This window comes from Pan paniscus, chromosome 9 (genome assembly GCF_029289425.2).
Source record: "Pan paniscus chromosome 9, NHGRI_mPanPan1-v2.0_pri, whole genome shotgun sequence".
Classification (NCBI taxonomy): Eukaryota; Metazoa; Chordata; class Mammalia; order Primates; family Hominidae; genus Pan; species Pan paniscus.
In genome coordinates this window covers 79,409,492-79,423,926 of record NC_073258.2, presented here as the reverse complement: position 1 = coordinate 79,423,926, position 14,435 = coordinate 79,409,492, and the positions used below count along the sequence as shown (strand labels likewise).

The 14,435-nt window shown below is 38.7% G+C and overlaps 1 protein-coding gene across 4 annotated transcripts in view; it reads left to right on the top strand.

The window, feature by feature from the left end:
- NARS2 (asparaginyl-tRNA synthetase 2, mitochondrial) overlaps nucleotides 1-14,435 on the top strand; it is a 138,224-nt gene that overhangs the window by 83,789 nt on the left and 40,000 nt on the right. For all 4 annotated transcript variants that reach the window (XM_003805159.5, XM_008968356.4, XM_055094730.2 and 1 more), the window contains exons 8-9: nucleotides 11,761-11,859; nucleotides 11,973-12,010. In XM_003805159.5, coding sequence (XP_003805207.1) covers nucleotides 11,761-11,859; nucleotides 11,973-12,010 — 137 coding nt within the window. The remainder of the gene's footprint in view (nucleotides 1-11,760; nucleotides 11,860-11,972; nucleotides 12,011-14,435) is intronic.

The following is a 14,435-nucleotide window of genomic DNA, read 5'->3' as shown; positions in this document are numbered from 1 at the left end:
AATGTCCAGGAATACTGTGAACCAGAAGAACACACAGAGTCATTTTATTCAGAGCATTACCTTGTACTGCCTTTGCTGGTGTTGTCTCAGATATATTCCAAAATAAGTTGGGAACTGATTAAAAAGGGTTGGACTACTCCAGAGAGATCAGTTATCCCAGGAGAACAGTTACTTGTCCAGTGGCTTTAGATGGGGTGGGCCTGGGCAAGGAGGTAGCTTCAGTGACGTTACTCCCTGAGAGTTGCATAATAGGTGTCTGAAGCAGTTTTGATTTATCCCTTCACCGGTTGAAGGACATTTAGTTTATTCTGCTTTTGAAAGTAATGAACAAAGTTGCCGTAAATATTTATGTGCAGGTTTTATATGAATGTAAAGTTTCATTTCTGTTTTTTTGTTTTTTGAGGCAGGGTCTCACTCTTTGTCACCTAGGCTGGAGTGCAGTGGTGCCGTCATAGCTCACTTCAGCCATGAACTCCTGGGGCTCAAGTGATCCTCCCACCTCAGCTTCCCAAGAAGCTAGGACTACAGGTGCTATTTTTTAAACTTTTTGTAGAAACAGGATCTCACTGTGTTACCCACGCTGGTCTCAAACTTCTGGGCCCAAGTGATCCTCCTGCCTCTCAGCCTCCTAAAGTGTTGGGATTACACGTGTGAGCCACAGCCACCCAGACTCATTTCTCTTGGGTAAATTCCTAGGAGTGGGATTACTAGGTCAGTGTTTGATGTGATGTTTTATAGTCTTCATTATACAGATCTTGGTTAAATTTACTCCTAAGTGGAGTTATCTTTTGGTATCCAGAAGGGATTGGTTTCCAGACCCTCCCCACTCCCTGCCATTATGGATACCAAAGTCCATGGTTACTTATGTTCCTTATATAAATTACAAAATTTCTTTCATTTTATAGGGAAGAAATCTGTTTTCCAAAATGACTGTTCCATTTTGCATTCCTACCAGCAATGTATGGAAGTTTTACTTGTTCTAGTTCTTCATTAGTACCAAGTACTGTCAGGCATATGTGGTGGTTTTAAGCCATTCTAAGAGCTGTGTATTAGTATCTCATTGTGGTTTTAATTTGCATTTCCCTAATGCTTATTGATGTTGAGCATCTTTTCATGTACTTACTGGCCATCTATATGTCATCTCCTGTGAGATGTATTTTTATTGCCCATTTTCCATATGGCTTGCTTGTTTTTTTCACTGTTGAATTTAGAGAATTCTTTATATATTCTAGCTACTAGTTCCTTGTTGGATGTGTGGTTTCTGACTGTGTTCTCCTAATAAGTAGCTTGACTTTTCATCCCCTTAATTTTGATGACATCTAGTTTATCATTTTTTCTTTCATGGATTATGCTTTTTGTGTCAAGTCTAAGAACTCTTTACCTTGCCCTAGATCTCAAGGATTTTATGATGTTTTATAGCTTTAGCTTTACATTTTTCATGTAAGTCTATGATCCATTTTGAGTTAATTTTTGTGTAACGTTAGACAGAAGTTCTTGTCCCTTCCTTTCCTTTCCTCTCTTCTCTTTCCCCTTTCCTTTCTACCTCTGGATAACTTCTTGCTCCAGCACCATTTGTTGAAAAGGCTGTTAGCTAAACTTCATCTATTGAATTGCTTTTGGGTCTTTGTCAAAAATCAGTTGGTCATATATATATGGATCTATTTCAGAATCCTCTATTCTGTTCCGTATTCTACTTAATATTTTAACACTTCAAGTAAAACAACAGTCTTACTACTATGTATTTCCCTTTACCTTCACCCCTTTATCTTATAGTTGCCATATGCATTACAAGTTCTATGTATTAATTTCCTATTGCTGCTATAACACGTCACCACAAACCTGGTGGGTTAAAACAACTCGAATTTATTGTTGTATACTTCTGGAGGTGAGAAGTCCAAAGTGGATTTTACTGGTCTAAAATCCAACACTGCTAAAAGGTGTCAGCAGAGTTGCATTCCTCTTGGAGGCTTCAGGGGAGAATTAGGTCCCTTGCCTCTTCCATTTTCTAGAGACTGCCTGCATTCTTTGGCTCACAGATCTTAAAAACCAGCAAGGTATCATCTTCAAATCTTTCTAACTCTCACCACCCTCATGCCTCCCTCTTTCACGTAAAGGATCCTTGTGATTACATTAGTCCCACCCACATAATCTAGAATAATCTTATCATTTAAAGATTCTTAATCACACATACACAGTTTTTTTTTTTTTTTTTTTTTACCAGGTAGGCTAACACACTCACTGGTTCTGGGATTAGAGCATGGACAGCTTTGGCAGAGGGATAAATATTATTCTGCCAATCACAATTCACATACCTTGAAAACCTGTGGTGATGTTTGAATTTTTGCTCTCAATCACCATACATATTTTAAATAATTTCAGAAGAGAAAAAAACATCTGTTGTATTTACCTACATTTGGTAATGATAGTAAATTACTGTTTCTGTTGTTCTTCTTTCATTACTCAAGTTCCAGATTTCCTTCTGGGGTCACTTTGCTTCAGCCTAAAGAATTTCCTTTAACATTTAAAAGCATTTCTGCTGGCAATCAGTTCTTAGTTTTTCTTCACTTGAGAATTTTTTCATTTTACTGTCATTTCTGAAAGATGCTTCCACAGGATATAGAATTTTGGCTTGACAGTTCTTTTCTTTCAGCACTTTAAATATAGTCTGCTGTCTTTTGACCTCTGTAGTGTTTGAGAATAAATCCAGTCTTGAATTGTTTTTTCCAATGTAAAGGGTCATTTTTCTCGGTTTCTTTCAAGATTTTTTTCTTTGTCTTTGGTTTTCAGCACATGGATTATGATATGTCTAGGTATAATTTTCTTTGAGTTTATCCTGTTTGTGATTTAGTGAGCTCCTTGAATATGTCTTTAGCCAACTTGGGGGAGTTTGCAGCCATTATTTCTTTACGTATTTTTTTCTGTGCCCTTTTTTGTCTTTTCTGCTTCTGGTACTCCAGTAACACAAATGTAAAACCTTTTGATATTGTCCCATGGTGCTGTGATGCTCTGCTTATTATTAACGAGTCTGTCTGTCTGTCTGTCTTTCTTTCTTTCTTTCTCTCTCCCTTTTTCTTTCTTTCTTTTTTTTTTTTTAGACAGAGCCTCACTCTGTTGCCCAGGCTGGAGTGCAGTGGCGCGATCTCAGCTCACTGTACCCTCCACCTCCCGGGTTTAAGCATTTCTCCTGCCTCAGCCTCCTGAGTAGCTGGGATTACAGGCACCTGCCACCATACCTGACTAATTTTTGTACTGTTATCAGAGACGGGGTTTCACCATGTTGGCCGGGCTGGTCTCAAACTCCTGACCTCAAGTGATCCGCCCACCTCAGACTCCCAAAGTGCTGGGATTACAGGCGTGAGCCACCATGGCTGGCTAGTATTTTTTCTTTCTGTAATTCAGAATTGGGGGCATTTCAACTGAACTGTCTTCAAACTTACTAATTCTTTCTTCTTTTGTCTTCATTGTGATAATGAGCCCATCCTATGAAATTTTTATTTCACATATTTTCCAATTCTAAAATTTTTATTTATTTATTTTTAGTTTCTTTTTCTCCACTGAGAAGTTCTGTCTTTCTCTTTAAGAATGTTTCCCTTTACCTGTGGAAGATGTTTATAATACCTGCATCAAATTGTCAGATAATTCCAGTATTTGAGTCTTCTATGTGTATGTGTCTGTGGATTATTTTTTCTCATGAGAATTCATAAGATTTTCCTGGTTCTTTGTATGTCCGGTAATTTTTAAGTATATCCTGGCTGTTTTTAATGTTGTGTTCTGACACTCTGGGTTCTGTTAAAATCCTTTGGAAATGGAATTATTTTTGTTGTTGTTTTTACCAGTTATTAGACTGGTTAGATTCAGACTGTAAGTTTTATTTTACTTTCTATTGGCATTGGTCTCCATGTCAGTTAAGTTTTCAAAGCCTCTGCTATGCTATTTGAGTCTTTCTGATGCGTGTGCTACTCATAGTCTGGAAATTGCACAGTGATTTGTAGTTCATTGTCAGAAGCATTCACTGTGCTTCTTTGGGTCTGTTTCACATATACATTTCTTGGAGGTAAGCCCTAGCCTTATGTTACTTCATACACAATTAGAGGGTCACCTTCTCCTATTCTTCAGAATTTCCTTCACACTGTCTGGCCCCCCATTTTGGTTTCTCTGGCCAGAAAGATTTCTCCCAGGTCTTAGTCGCCACCATGTTATTCATTTCCAGGTGACTGTGGCCACCATTGGGTCTAACTGACAAGAGAAAATATTTAAAAAAAAATAATGGGCTGGGTGCAGTGGCTCACGCCTGTAATCCCAGCACTTTGGGAGGCCGAGGCGGGCAGATCACCTGAGGTCAGGAGTTCAAGACCAATCTGGCCAACATGGTGAAACCCTGTCTCTACTAAAAATACAAAAATTAGCTGGGCATGGTGACATGCGCCTGTAATCCGAGCTACTTGGGAGGCTGAGGCATGAGAATCGCTTGAACCTGGGAGGCGGAGATTGCAGTGAGCCGAGATCGTGCCACTACACTCCAGCCTGGGCGACAAGAGCAAGACTCCGTCTCAAAAAATAGTAGTAATAATAATAGAGATTACCCACATCCACACTCTTCAAAACAGCAGTCTGCCTTTCCCAGTTCCTCTGTTGGAGAAGTAGGTCTTCTCCTGGTGTTTTAGGTGCCTGACAGTGCCACTCCACAACTGGGGCTACATTTTGGCTAGGAACAGAAGAGAGAAAAGAGTGGGGGACAAAACAACCAAGGATTTTCCTAAAAACGCTATCCTACAGGGACTTTACCAGACTAGTAGTAGGAGCTTTCTTCTAGAAGTTTTGCTTCCTATGCCTACTAAACAGATCAACAACGTTTTATCCCCAAATCAAAACCAGGAGACAAAGGAGGTAAAAATGCAACTAAAATTCATCTCCATTTCAGGTTATTAATCAAGTTGACTAGTTCCCATTCCGCCTATCATTGTTTATTTTTCTGAGTCCTTAGGTAGTTGCTCTTTGTATTCTGACCAGAGGTTTTTTTTTTTTTTTTTACTTTAAGTTCTGGGATACATGTGCAGAACGTGCAGGTTTGTTACATAGGTATACATGTGCCATGGTGGTTTGCTGCACCTATCAACCCATCATCTAGGTTTTAAGCCCCACATGCATTAGGTGTTTGTCCTAATGCTCTCCCTCCCCTTGTCCCCCATCCCCCAATAGGCCCCAGTGTGTGATGTTCCCCTCCCTGTGTCCATGTGTTCTCATTGTTCAACTCCCACTTGTGAGTGAAAACACGCAGTGTTTGGTTTTCTGTTCCTTTGTTAGTTTGCCTAGAATGATGGCTTCCAGCTTCATCCATGTCCCTGCAAAGGACACGAACTCATTCTTTTTATGGCTGCATGGTATTCCATGGTGCATACAGTATCCAATCTATCACAGTATCCAGTCTATCACTGATGGGCATTTGGATTGGTTCCAAGTCTTTGCTGTTGTAAATAGTACTGCAATAAACATGTGTGCATGTGTCTTTATAGAGTAGAATGATTTAAAAATCCTTTGGGTACATACCCCGTAATGGGATTGCTGGGTCAAATGCTTTTCTGGTTCTAGATTCTTGAGAAATTGCCACACTGTCTTCGCAGTGGTTGAACTAATTGACACTCCCACCAACAGTGTAAAAGCATTCCTGTTTCTCCACAGCCTTGCTAGCATCTGTTGTTTCCTGACTTCTTAATAATTGCCATTCTAACTGATATAAGATGGTATCTCATTGTGGTTTTTATTTGCATTTTTCTAATGACCAGTGATGATGACCTTTTTTTCGTATGTTTGTTGGCTGCATAAATTTTTAAGAAGTGTCTGTTCATATCCTTCACCCACTTTTTGATGAGGTTGTTTGTTTTTTTCTTGTAAATTTGTTTAAGTTCCTTGTAGATTCTGGATACTAGCCCTTTGTCAGACGGGTAGATTGCAAAAATTTTCTCCCATTCTGTAGGTTGCCTCTTTACTCTGATGATAGTTTCTTTTGCTGTGAGAAGCTCTTTAGTTTAATTAGATTCCATTTGTCAATTTTGGCTTTTGTTGCAGTTGCTTTTGATGTTTTAGTCATGAAGTCTTTGCCTATGCCTGTGTCCTGAATGGTATTGCCTACGTTTTTTTCTAGGGTTTTTATGGTTTTGGGTTTTACATTTAAGTCTTTAATCCATCTTGAGTTAGTTTTTATATAAGGTGTAAGGAAGGGGTCCAGTTTCTGTTTTCTGCATATGACCAGCCAGTTTTCCCAGTACCATTTATTAGATAGAGAATCCTTTCCCCATTTCTTGTTTTTGTCAGGTTTGTCAAAAATCAAATGGTTGTAGATGTGTGGTGTTATTTCTGAGGTCTCTGTTCTGTTCCATGGGTCCACATATCTGTTTTGGTAACAGTACCATGTTGTTTTGATTACTGTAGCCTTGTAGTATAGTTTGAAATCAGGTAGTGTGATGTCTCCAGCTTTGTTCTTTTTGCTTAGGATTATCTTGGCTATACAGGCTCTCTTTTGGTTCCATATGAAATTTAAAGTAGTTTTTTCTAATTCTGAAGAAAGTCAGTGGTAGCTTGATGGGAATAGCATTGCATCTATAAATTACTTTGGGCAGCATGGCCATTTTCACGATATTGATTCTTCCTGTCCATGAGCATGGAATTTTTTTTTCCATTTGTTTGTGTCCTCTCTTATTTCCTTGAGCAGTGGTTTGTAGTTCTCCTTGAAGAGGTCCTTCACATCCCTTGTAAGTTGTACTCCTAAGTATTTTATTCTCTTTGTAGCAGTTGTGAGTGGGAGTTGACTCATGATTTGGCTCTCTGCTTGTCTATTACTGGTGTATAGGAAAGCTTGTGATTTTTGCACATTGATTTTGTATCCTGAGACTTTGCTGAAGTTGCTTATCAGCTTAAGGAGTTTTTGGGCTGAGACGATGTGGTTTTCTAAATATACAATCATGTCATCTGTAAACAGAGACAATTTGACTTCCTCTCTTCCTGTTTGAATACCCTTTATTTATTTCTTTTGCCTGATTGCCCTGGCGAGAACTTCCAACACTATGTTGAATAGGAGTGGTGAGAGAGGGCATCCTTGTCTTGTGCCCGTTTTCAAATGGAATGCTTCCAGCTTTTGCCCATTCAGTATGATACTGGCTGTGGGTTTGTCATAAATAGCTCTTATTATTTTGAGATATGTTTCATCAATACCTAGTTTATTGAGAGTTTTCAGCATGAAGGGCTGTTGAATTTTGTCAAAGGCCTTTTCTGCATCTATTGAGGTAATCATGTGGTTTTTGTCATTGGTTCTGTTTATGTGATGGATTAAGTTTATTGATTTGTGTATGTTGAACCCGCCTTGCATCCCAGGGATGAAGCTGACTTGATCGTGGTGGATAAGCTTTTTGATGTGCTGCTGGATTTGGTTTGCCAGTATTATATTAAGGATTTTCGTATTGATGTTCATCAGGGATATTGGCCTGAAATTTTCTTTTTTTGTTGTGTCTCTGCCAGGTTTTGGCATCAGGATGATGCTGGCTTCATAAAATGGGTTACGGGACTCCCTCTTTTTCTGTTGTTTGGAATAATTTTAGAAGGAATGGTTCTAGCTCCTCTTTGTACCTCTGGTAGAATTTGGCTGTGAATCTGTCTGGTCCTGGGCTTTTTTGGTTGGTAGGCTATTGATTACTGTCTCAACTTCAGAACTTGTTATTGGTCTATTCAGGGATTGGACTTCTTCCTGGTTTAGTCTTGGGAGGGCGTATATGTCCAGGAAGTTATCCATTTCTCCTAGATTTTCTCGTTTATTTGCGTAGAGGTGTTTATGCTTTTCTCTGATGGTAGTTTGTATTTCTATGGGATCTGTGGTGATATCCCCTTTATCATTTTTTATTGTGTCTATTTGATTCTTCTCTCTTTTCTTCTTTATTAGTCTAGCTAGCGGCCTATTTGTTAATCTTTTCAAAAAACCAGCTCCTGGATTCATTGATTTTTTTCAAGGGTTTTTTGTGTCTCTATTTCCTTCAGTTCTGCTCTGATCTTAGTTATTTCTTGTCTTCTGCTAGCTTTTGAATTTGTTTGCTCTTGCTTCTGTAGTTCTTTTCATTGTGATGTTAGGGTGTCAATTTGAGATCTTTCCTGCTTTCTGATGTGGGCATTTAGTGCTATAAACTTCCCTCTTAACACTGCTTTAGCTGTGTCTGACCATATTTTTAAGTTATAATTGTTTAGAGAGATAGGTTGTAGTCAATTTATTTCATCTTGGACAGCTAGAGAAATAAAGTGGTTTAATTATTAATATTTCTTTTGACTCTCAAAAGTGTCCCAGCTTGGATAGTTCATTACATAATTACACACAAAGGTTTCTGACTAATTTCATGAGTCTTAATGTTGATCTTCATGAAACTAATAATAAATTGACACTTAAGAATATTCATGTTTTGGTGTCATGATTTGCTACTCCAGTTCTTATTTATTTGGTACTCCGCTGGTGGTAGTCAGGGTATATACTGTTCTTGAATGATTTAGTTAATTGTGATACACACTTTTTTCCTGAAGACTAGAAAAAAGTGTGCTGTCCCCAAAAGTAATCTGCGTCTCTTAATTTTCTTCCTTTTACAAATTACTTTCCTTGGAAATTAGCATCTTTATACAGAGTGGTCTCTTAAATATTAAATCAGAATGTTCTAACAAAGAATATTTTCCCCTTATGAGCTATAAGCAATTAGATATTGCTGTTATAGTACAACTAATTAACATTTTTAAGACATCTGAGTTACGCTAACCCTTCTGTTAGGTTTCTGGGTTTTTTTTAACTTATTTGTGGAGTATATTGTGAATGTCAAGATTAGGGCAGCCAGTGATTTTCTTATTCTGCTGGAAATGTACTTCTCAGGAAAGACAATGATTTAACAACCCCAGTGGTCAAAGTCTTCATCTTACAAATGGGTGTACTGTGTCCCTCAACAGTGCAGGCATATCATCTAATCCACCTGCTCTTTATTCCTCCCAATGTGTATTAGCTTTGTTTAAGTGATTGAGGCATATGAGCCTGCATAAATCATTATGTTACTTAGTAATTTATTTATCTCACTGCTGAATTGAAGGTGATACAGGCTCAAGGTGAAGGATCTTTAGCTTCCTGTTGTTCTCCTTTCATCAAGTTATTCCTTACCCCATACCCCTCTCACCCTCCCCATTGGATTCATTTGGTTTTCTTTATTTTCCTTTCTTTTCCTCCAATAGTTTACAATCTATACATTCTGTTTTTATTGTTTTAGTGGTTTACCTTATATTTTTTACATGAAATAAAAAGTTAGGCCAGGTGTGGTGGCTCATGCCTGTAATCCTGGCACTTTGGGAGGCTGAGGCAGGTGGATCACTTGAGGCCAGGAGTTAGAGACCAGCCTGGCCAACGTGGTGAAATCCTGTCTCTACAAAAAAATTACAAACATTACCTGGGTGTGGTGCTACACCCCTGTAATCCCAGCTACTCAGGAGGCTGAGGTAGGAGAATTGCTTGAACCTGGGAGATGGCGGCTGCAGTGGGCTGAGATGGCACCACTGCACTCCATTCTGGGTGACAGAGCAAGACTCTGTCTTAGGAAAAAAAAAAAAAAAGAAAGTTAAACATTTCTCCCCTTTTTAGGATACAAGATCCTTAGAAAGTTTACTTTAATTCTGCTTATTCCCTTCAGATTTATCTTTACTATTATCTAGTCTTTTGATTCTTTTTTCCCACCCCCCCCCCAAATTAGTTGTCATTACTATTTTATGTGATCAGTGCCTTAAATAGCCACATGCTCACCAATTTTTTTTTTTTTTTTACTTAATTAGATATACATGTTGGTTGGAAAAATAAATGACCATAGTAATAGAATGTAAGAAAATAGGCTGGGCGCAGTGGCTCACACCTATAATCCCCACACTTTAAGAGGCCAAAGTGGGCAGATCACCTGAGGTCAGGAGTTCAAGACCAGCCTGGCCAACATGGTGAAATCCCATCTCCACTGAAAATAGAAAAATTATCTAGGCGTGGTGAGACACACTTGTAATCACAGCTGCTAAGGAGGCTGAGGCAGGACAATTGCTTGAACCCAGGAGGCAGAGGCTACAGTGAGCCATTGCACCACTGCCTGCGTGAGAGTGCAAGACTCCGTCTAAAAAAACAATAAATAAATAAAATGTAAGAAAATAAACCAGGAATGCAGTATAGCTTAGCAAGATGTCTAGAGTAAATGCCACTAGGCCAGGTGCAGTGGCTCATGCCTATAATCCTCGTACTATGGGAGGCTGAGAAGGGAGGATCTCTTGAGCTTAGGAGTTCGAGACCAGTCTGGGCAATATAGCGAGACCTAATCTCTATTAAATATCAAAAAAATTAGCTGGGTGTGGTGATGCATGCCTGTGGTCCCAGTTACTCAGTTGGCTGAGGCAGGAGGATCGCTTGATCCCAGGAGATCAAGGCAGCAGTGAGCTGTGATTATACCACTGCCCTCCAACCTGGGTGACAGAGCAAGACCTTGTCTCATAAATAAATAAATAACACTAACAATGACTGAAACATCATGAAATAGATCTGGTTGTCACTGGTATTTAAGTGTTTTCCTGTATCTGGTTATATTAATGTACTTCAATAGACAGTTACGCCTTCACTATGCTTCCAGCCTCAAGAGGATCTACTAGTATGCAACAGAGGAAGAGAAGATACCTGCCTTTAAGGCAGCCTGTACTTTATACATATGTGCACCTTTATGAATACACCATTTAGAAGACCTAATATTGTCTTGTTGATTTAAAACCAAGAATGTTTGTTGTGAATAAAAACATTTTAGAAATATTTTTCATTCCAGTCACTTTTTTCCTTCTAAGAACAAGCTTCTATTATGAGTCTCCTATGGGCACCCATGGTAGAATAATTTTTTTTGTTGTTTTTTGAGACAGGATCTCACTCTGTCACCTAGGCTGGAGTTGCAGTGGCGTGATCATGGCTCACTGTAGCCTCAACCTCGCAGGCTCAAGTGATCCTCCCAACTCAGCCTCCTGAGGATCTGGGACTACAGGTGCAAACACCACTATGCCCAGCTAATTTTTCTTTTTATTTTTGTAGAGACAGAGTTTTGCCATGTTGCCTAGGCTGGTCTTGAGAATAAGTTCGTATATACTGATTTTTGCTGTATGCTGTTTTATGTTATTTTTATTTTGGCCATTAGCAAAGCAAAAATGTATATATTTATATTTAGATATATCATCATTTCTGTAATTTTAAAGTTGACTTTCATTTACCGACGAGCGAATGAACCACTTTTCAAAATGTTCTTACTGTTCACAACAACTGATGTTTGTTGTGTGTTTCTCTGAGCCAGTACTAAGCTAAGTGTGACACATGGTTTATCTCATTTAATTCTCTCAAACATCCTGTAAGTTAGGTGCTATTATTACCCTGATTCTACAAGTGAGTTTATTGAAATTTAGAGAGGCATTGATGAGTTACAGCTGTTCATTTGACATCTCACTTCTTTACCAGCATTGAAACTGTCAACATAAGATTAAAACATTTCCTTTTTTCTTCCTCCCTGCCACCCACCAAGGAAATTGAGATGCCTGGAAAACTGAACCAATTTTCCATGGTACATTCAAGGATTAAAAGACTTGGTGGATTTATAGTTGCTAAAGCCTGGAATGCGGTCCTTATTGAGTCCTGAACAGGTTTTTCATGTAAAATTGCTTATGTGTCAGGTGATTCTATTTCATTTCTCTTAGGTTATAGAGGAACTGTTCAAGGCTACAACAATGATGGTTCTCTCAAAATGTCCTGAAGATGTTGAACTCTGTCACAAATTCATAGCACCTGGCCAAAAGGTAATTAGTTTTATGGATAAAGCCCAATACATCTACTGTTTAATGTGTTAATTATACATAATGAATAAAATTATATTTTTAAAATTTTCTTTTTTGTCTTTTTTTTTATTAAGGACAGATTAGAACATATGCTAAAAAACAACTTTTTAATGTAAGTAGATGTTATACTTTTTGAACTTTATTCATTATCACTGTATTTATTACACTATATTATAATTTTTTAAATTTATATCTGCTTATATAGATCCTATATATATAGGATATATATATAGACATATTATATGTCTATATATAGACACTCCCCAGATTCCAGGCAAGACCCATGTTCTAATTATTTTTATAGCTCTTGTGTTTGGTTCATAGTTGATAATCAGTGTTTCATCAATAAATTAATAAATCATAGCAAGATAAAATCTAGTAACTATTAACTATGTAACTATAATTCAAACTTATACTAACTTTAGTCATCAAAATTTGGCTTGATTAAAAAAAACTTTAAAAAACATGCTCAGTGTAGGTTACAGCAAGACAAGAATTCAGGAACAGAAAACTAAGAGATTACCACAGTGATCTGCGTGAGAGTTAATGATGATTTGGACTGTGTATTAGAGTTCTCCAGAGAAACACGACCAACCACGTTTGAGGGCGGGGTGTGTGTGTGGAGATAGAGAGAGAGATTGAGAGATTATTCTAAAGAATTGGCTCACATAATTGTAGATGCTTGTTGCATTTAAAGTCTCGGGGTAGGTGGACAAGCTGGAGAGTCAAGGAAGAGTTGCCATTCAAGTCCAAAGGCAGTCTGCTGGCAGAATTCCTTCTTTCTCAGGAGGAGATTAGTCTTTGTCTTAGCAAAATCTTCAACTGATTGGATTTAGCCCACCCACATTATGAAGGGTAATATGATCTGCTTTTTTCAAAGTCCACTGATTTAGACATTTCATCCAAAAAACACCTTCTTAGAAGCATTCAGAATACTATTTGACCAAATATCTGGGGACCATGGCCCAGCCAAGTTGACACAAAATTAACCATCACAGACCAGGATGGTGGCAAGAGTTCTCCTATTCCGAATATATTTTAGAGATAGAACAAACAGGATTTACTGAGGGTGAGAGAGAGGAGTTAAGGGTGACTTCAAGGTTTTTTTTCTCCTACAGCTGCAAAAATGAAATTGCTATTAACTGAAATTGGGAAATGCTTAAGAGAGTATTGGGGCAGGAGCTTTGAGAGGAAGGGGTGGTATCGGGAACACAGATATGTTAAGATTGAGATGCTTTTCAGATATCCAGCCATAGATGTTGGATAGGCAACTGAAAGTGTGGGTCTGGAGTTTTATAAGACAGTCTTGGGCATGAGTATATTGATAAAAGTGGTCATTAAGTAGATGAAGAAAGAAGTAATTTGGCCTTCTCAAGGAATCTCTGCTGGTGACAAAACAACCAGGGAAGGATCTTAGTTTTCCAGCTCCTATCTAATGAAAAGATTCAAAATGCAGAAATAATATTCACCATTTGTTGAATATTTACCCAGACAGTGATAAAATTTACATACATCAGTAGCTCATTTTATCTTCACAACTCCAAGTAGTTATTATTCTCATTCTACAGATGGAGAATCCCTGCAAAGAGGTTGAGTAAAAGATGAAATGGTGATTCAAGCTCATGTTCATCTGATTTCAAAGCTCAGACTTTTAACCTGAGATTTTCATATATTTGGGAGGGTACTGGAATTAAGGGTAGAGTGGTTGTAGCTGCCCCACTATCATTACAACTCTTACATGTCACTTAACTCTTGTGCTTTGGAGTCCTTGTCCACAAAATGTTAAGGGTGGAAAATGTCCTCTTGGGCTGCGCCATTTCAATCATTGTCATTGTCACAATCCATTCTGCATACTACAAATCATAGTTGCAGTTTAAATTTGTGGGGAGAGGGACATCAGCAAGATGATGAATAGAGGGTCCCAGCCTTCACCACAGAAAGTCCATTTGGCAACTAGTCACATACAAGAACACCTTTTTGAAAATCCCAAAATTTGGGAATGAAATTGAGACACCCAGGCGGACCACAGAGCAAAAAGTGCATTAGAAGGGTAGGAGCAATGGTCTCAGTTTGACTGAATCCTCCCTTCCCTAAGTAGGCACAATACCACACACAGAAGATTCCCCTTGGCACACAGTTAATGCAGTGGAAAACGAGACAGCTATCCAGTTTCCCCAGCATTCTGTGATGCTTCCTAGGAGGCCCATTCCTGTCTCACAGGGAACCCTGGGGGTAAGGCCTAGACTACCAGGGGTCAAGTAGGAACAAAGGAGTGGGGCAGTGCTCACAGCAACCAGTACACGGATCTTGGTCATAGCTGTGTTCCTGCCAGCAGTAGCACCTGATCAGAGATACCAGCCAGTGGCATAGCCCATTTACAAAGCCTAGCTGGTTGCTGCAGAAGCTCAGTAGGAAGGTCTATCTGGTTTGAGCCCCTACAGGGCAGCCACCCCACCTAGCCTCAGCATCCACTCCCATGCTTTGCTCAGGCAGGCAGACATCACAAATGTTTTACATTTGTGTAAGATACAGATGGC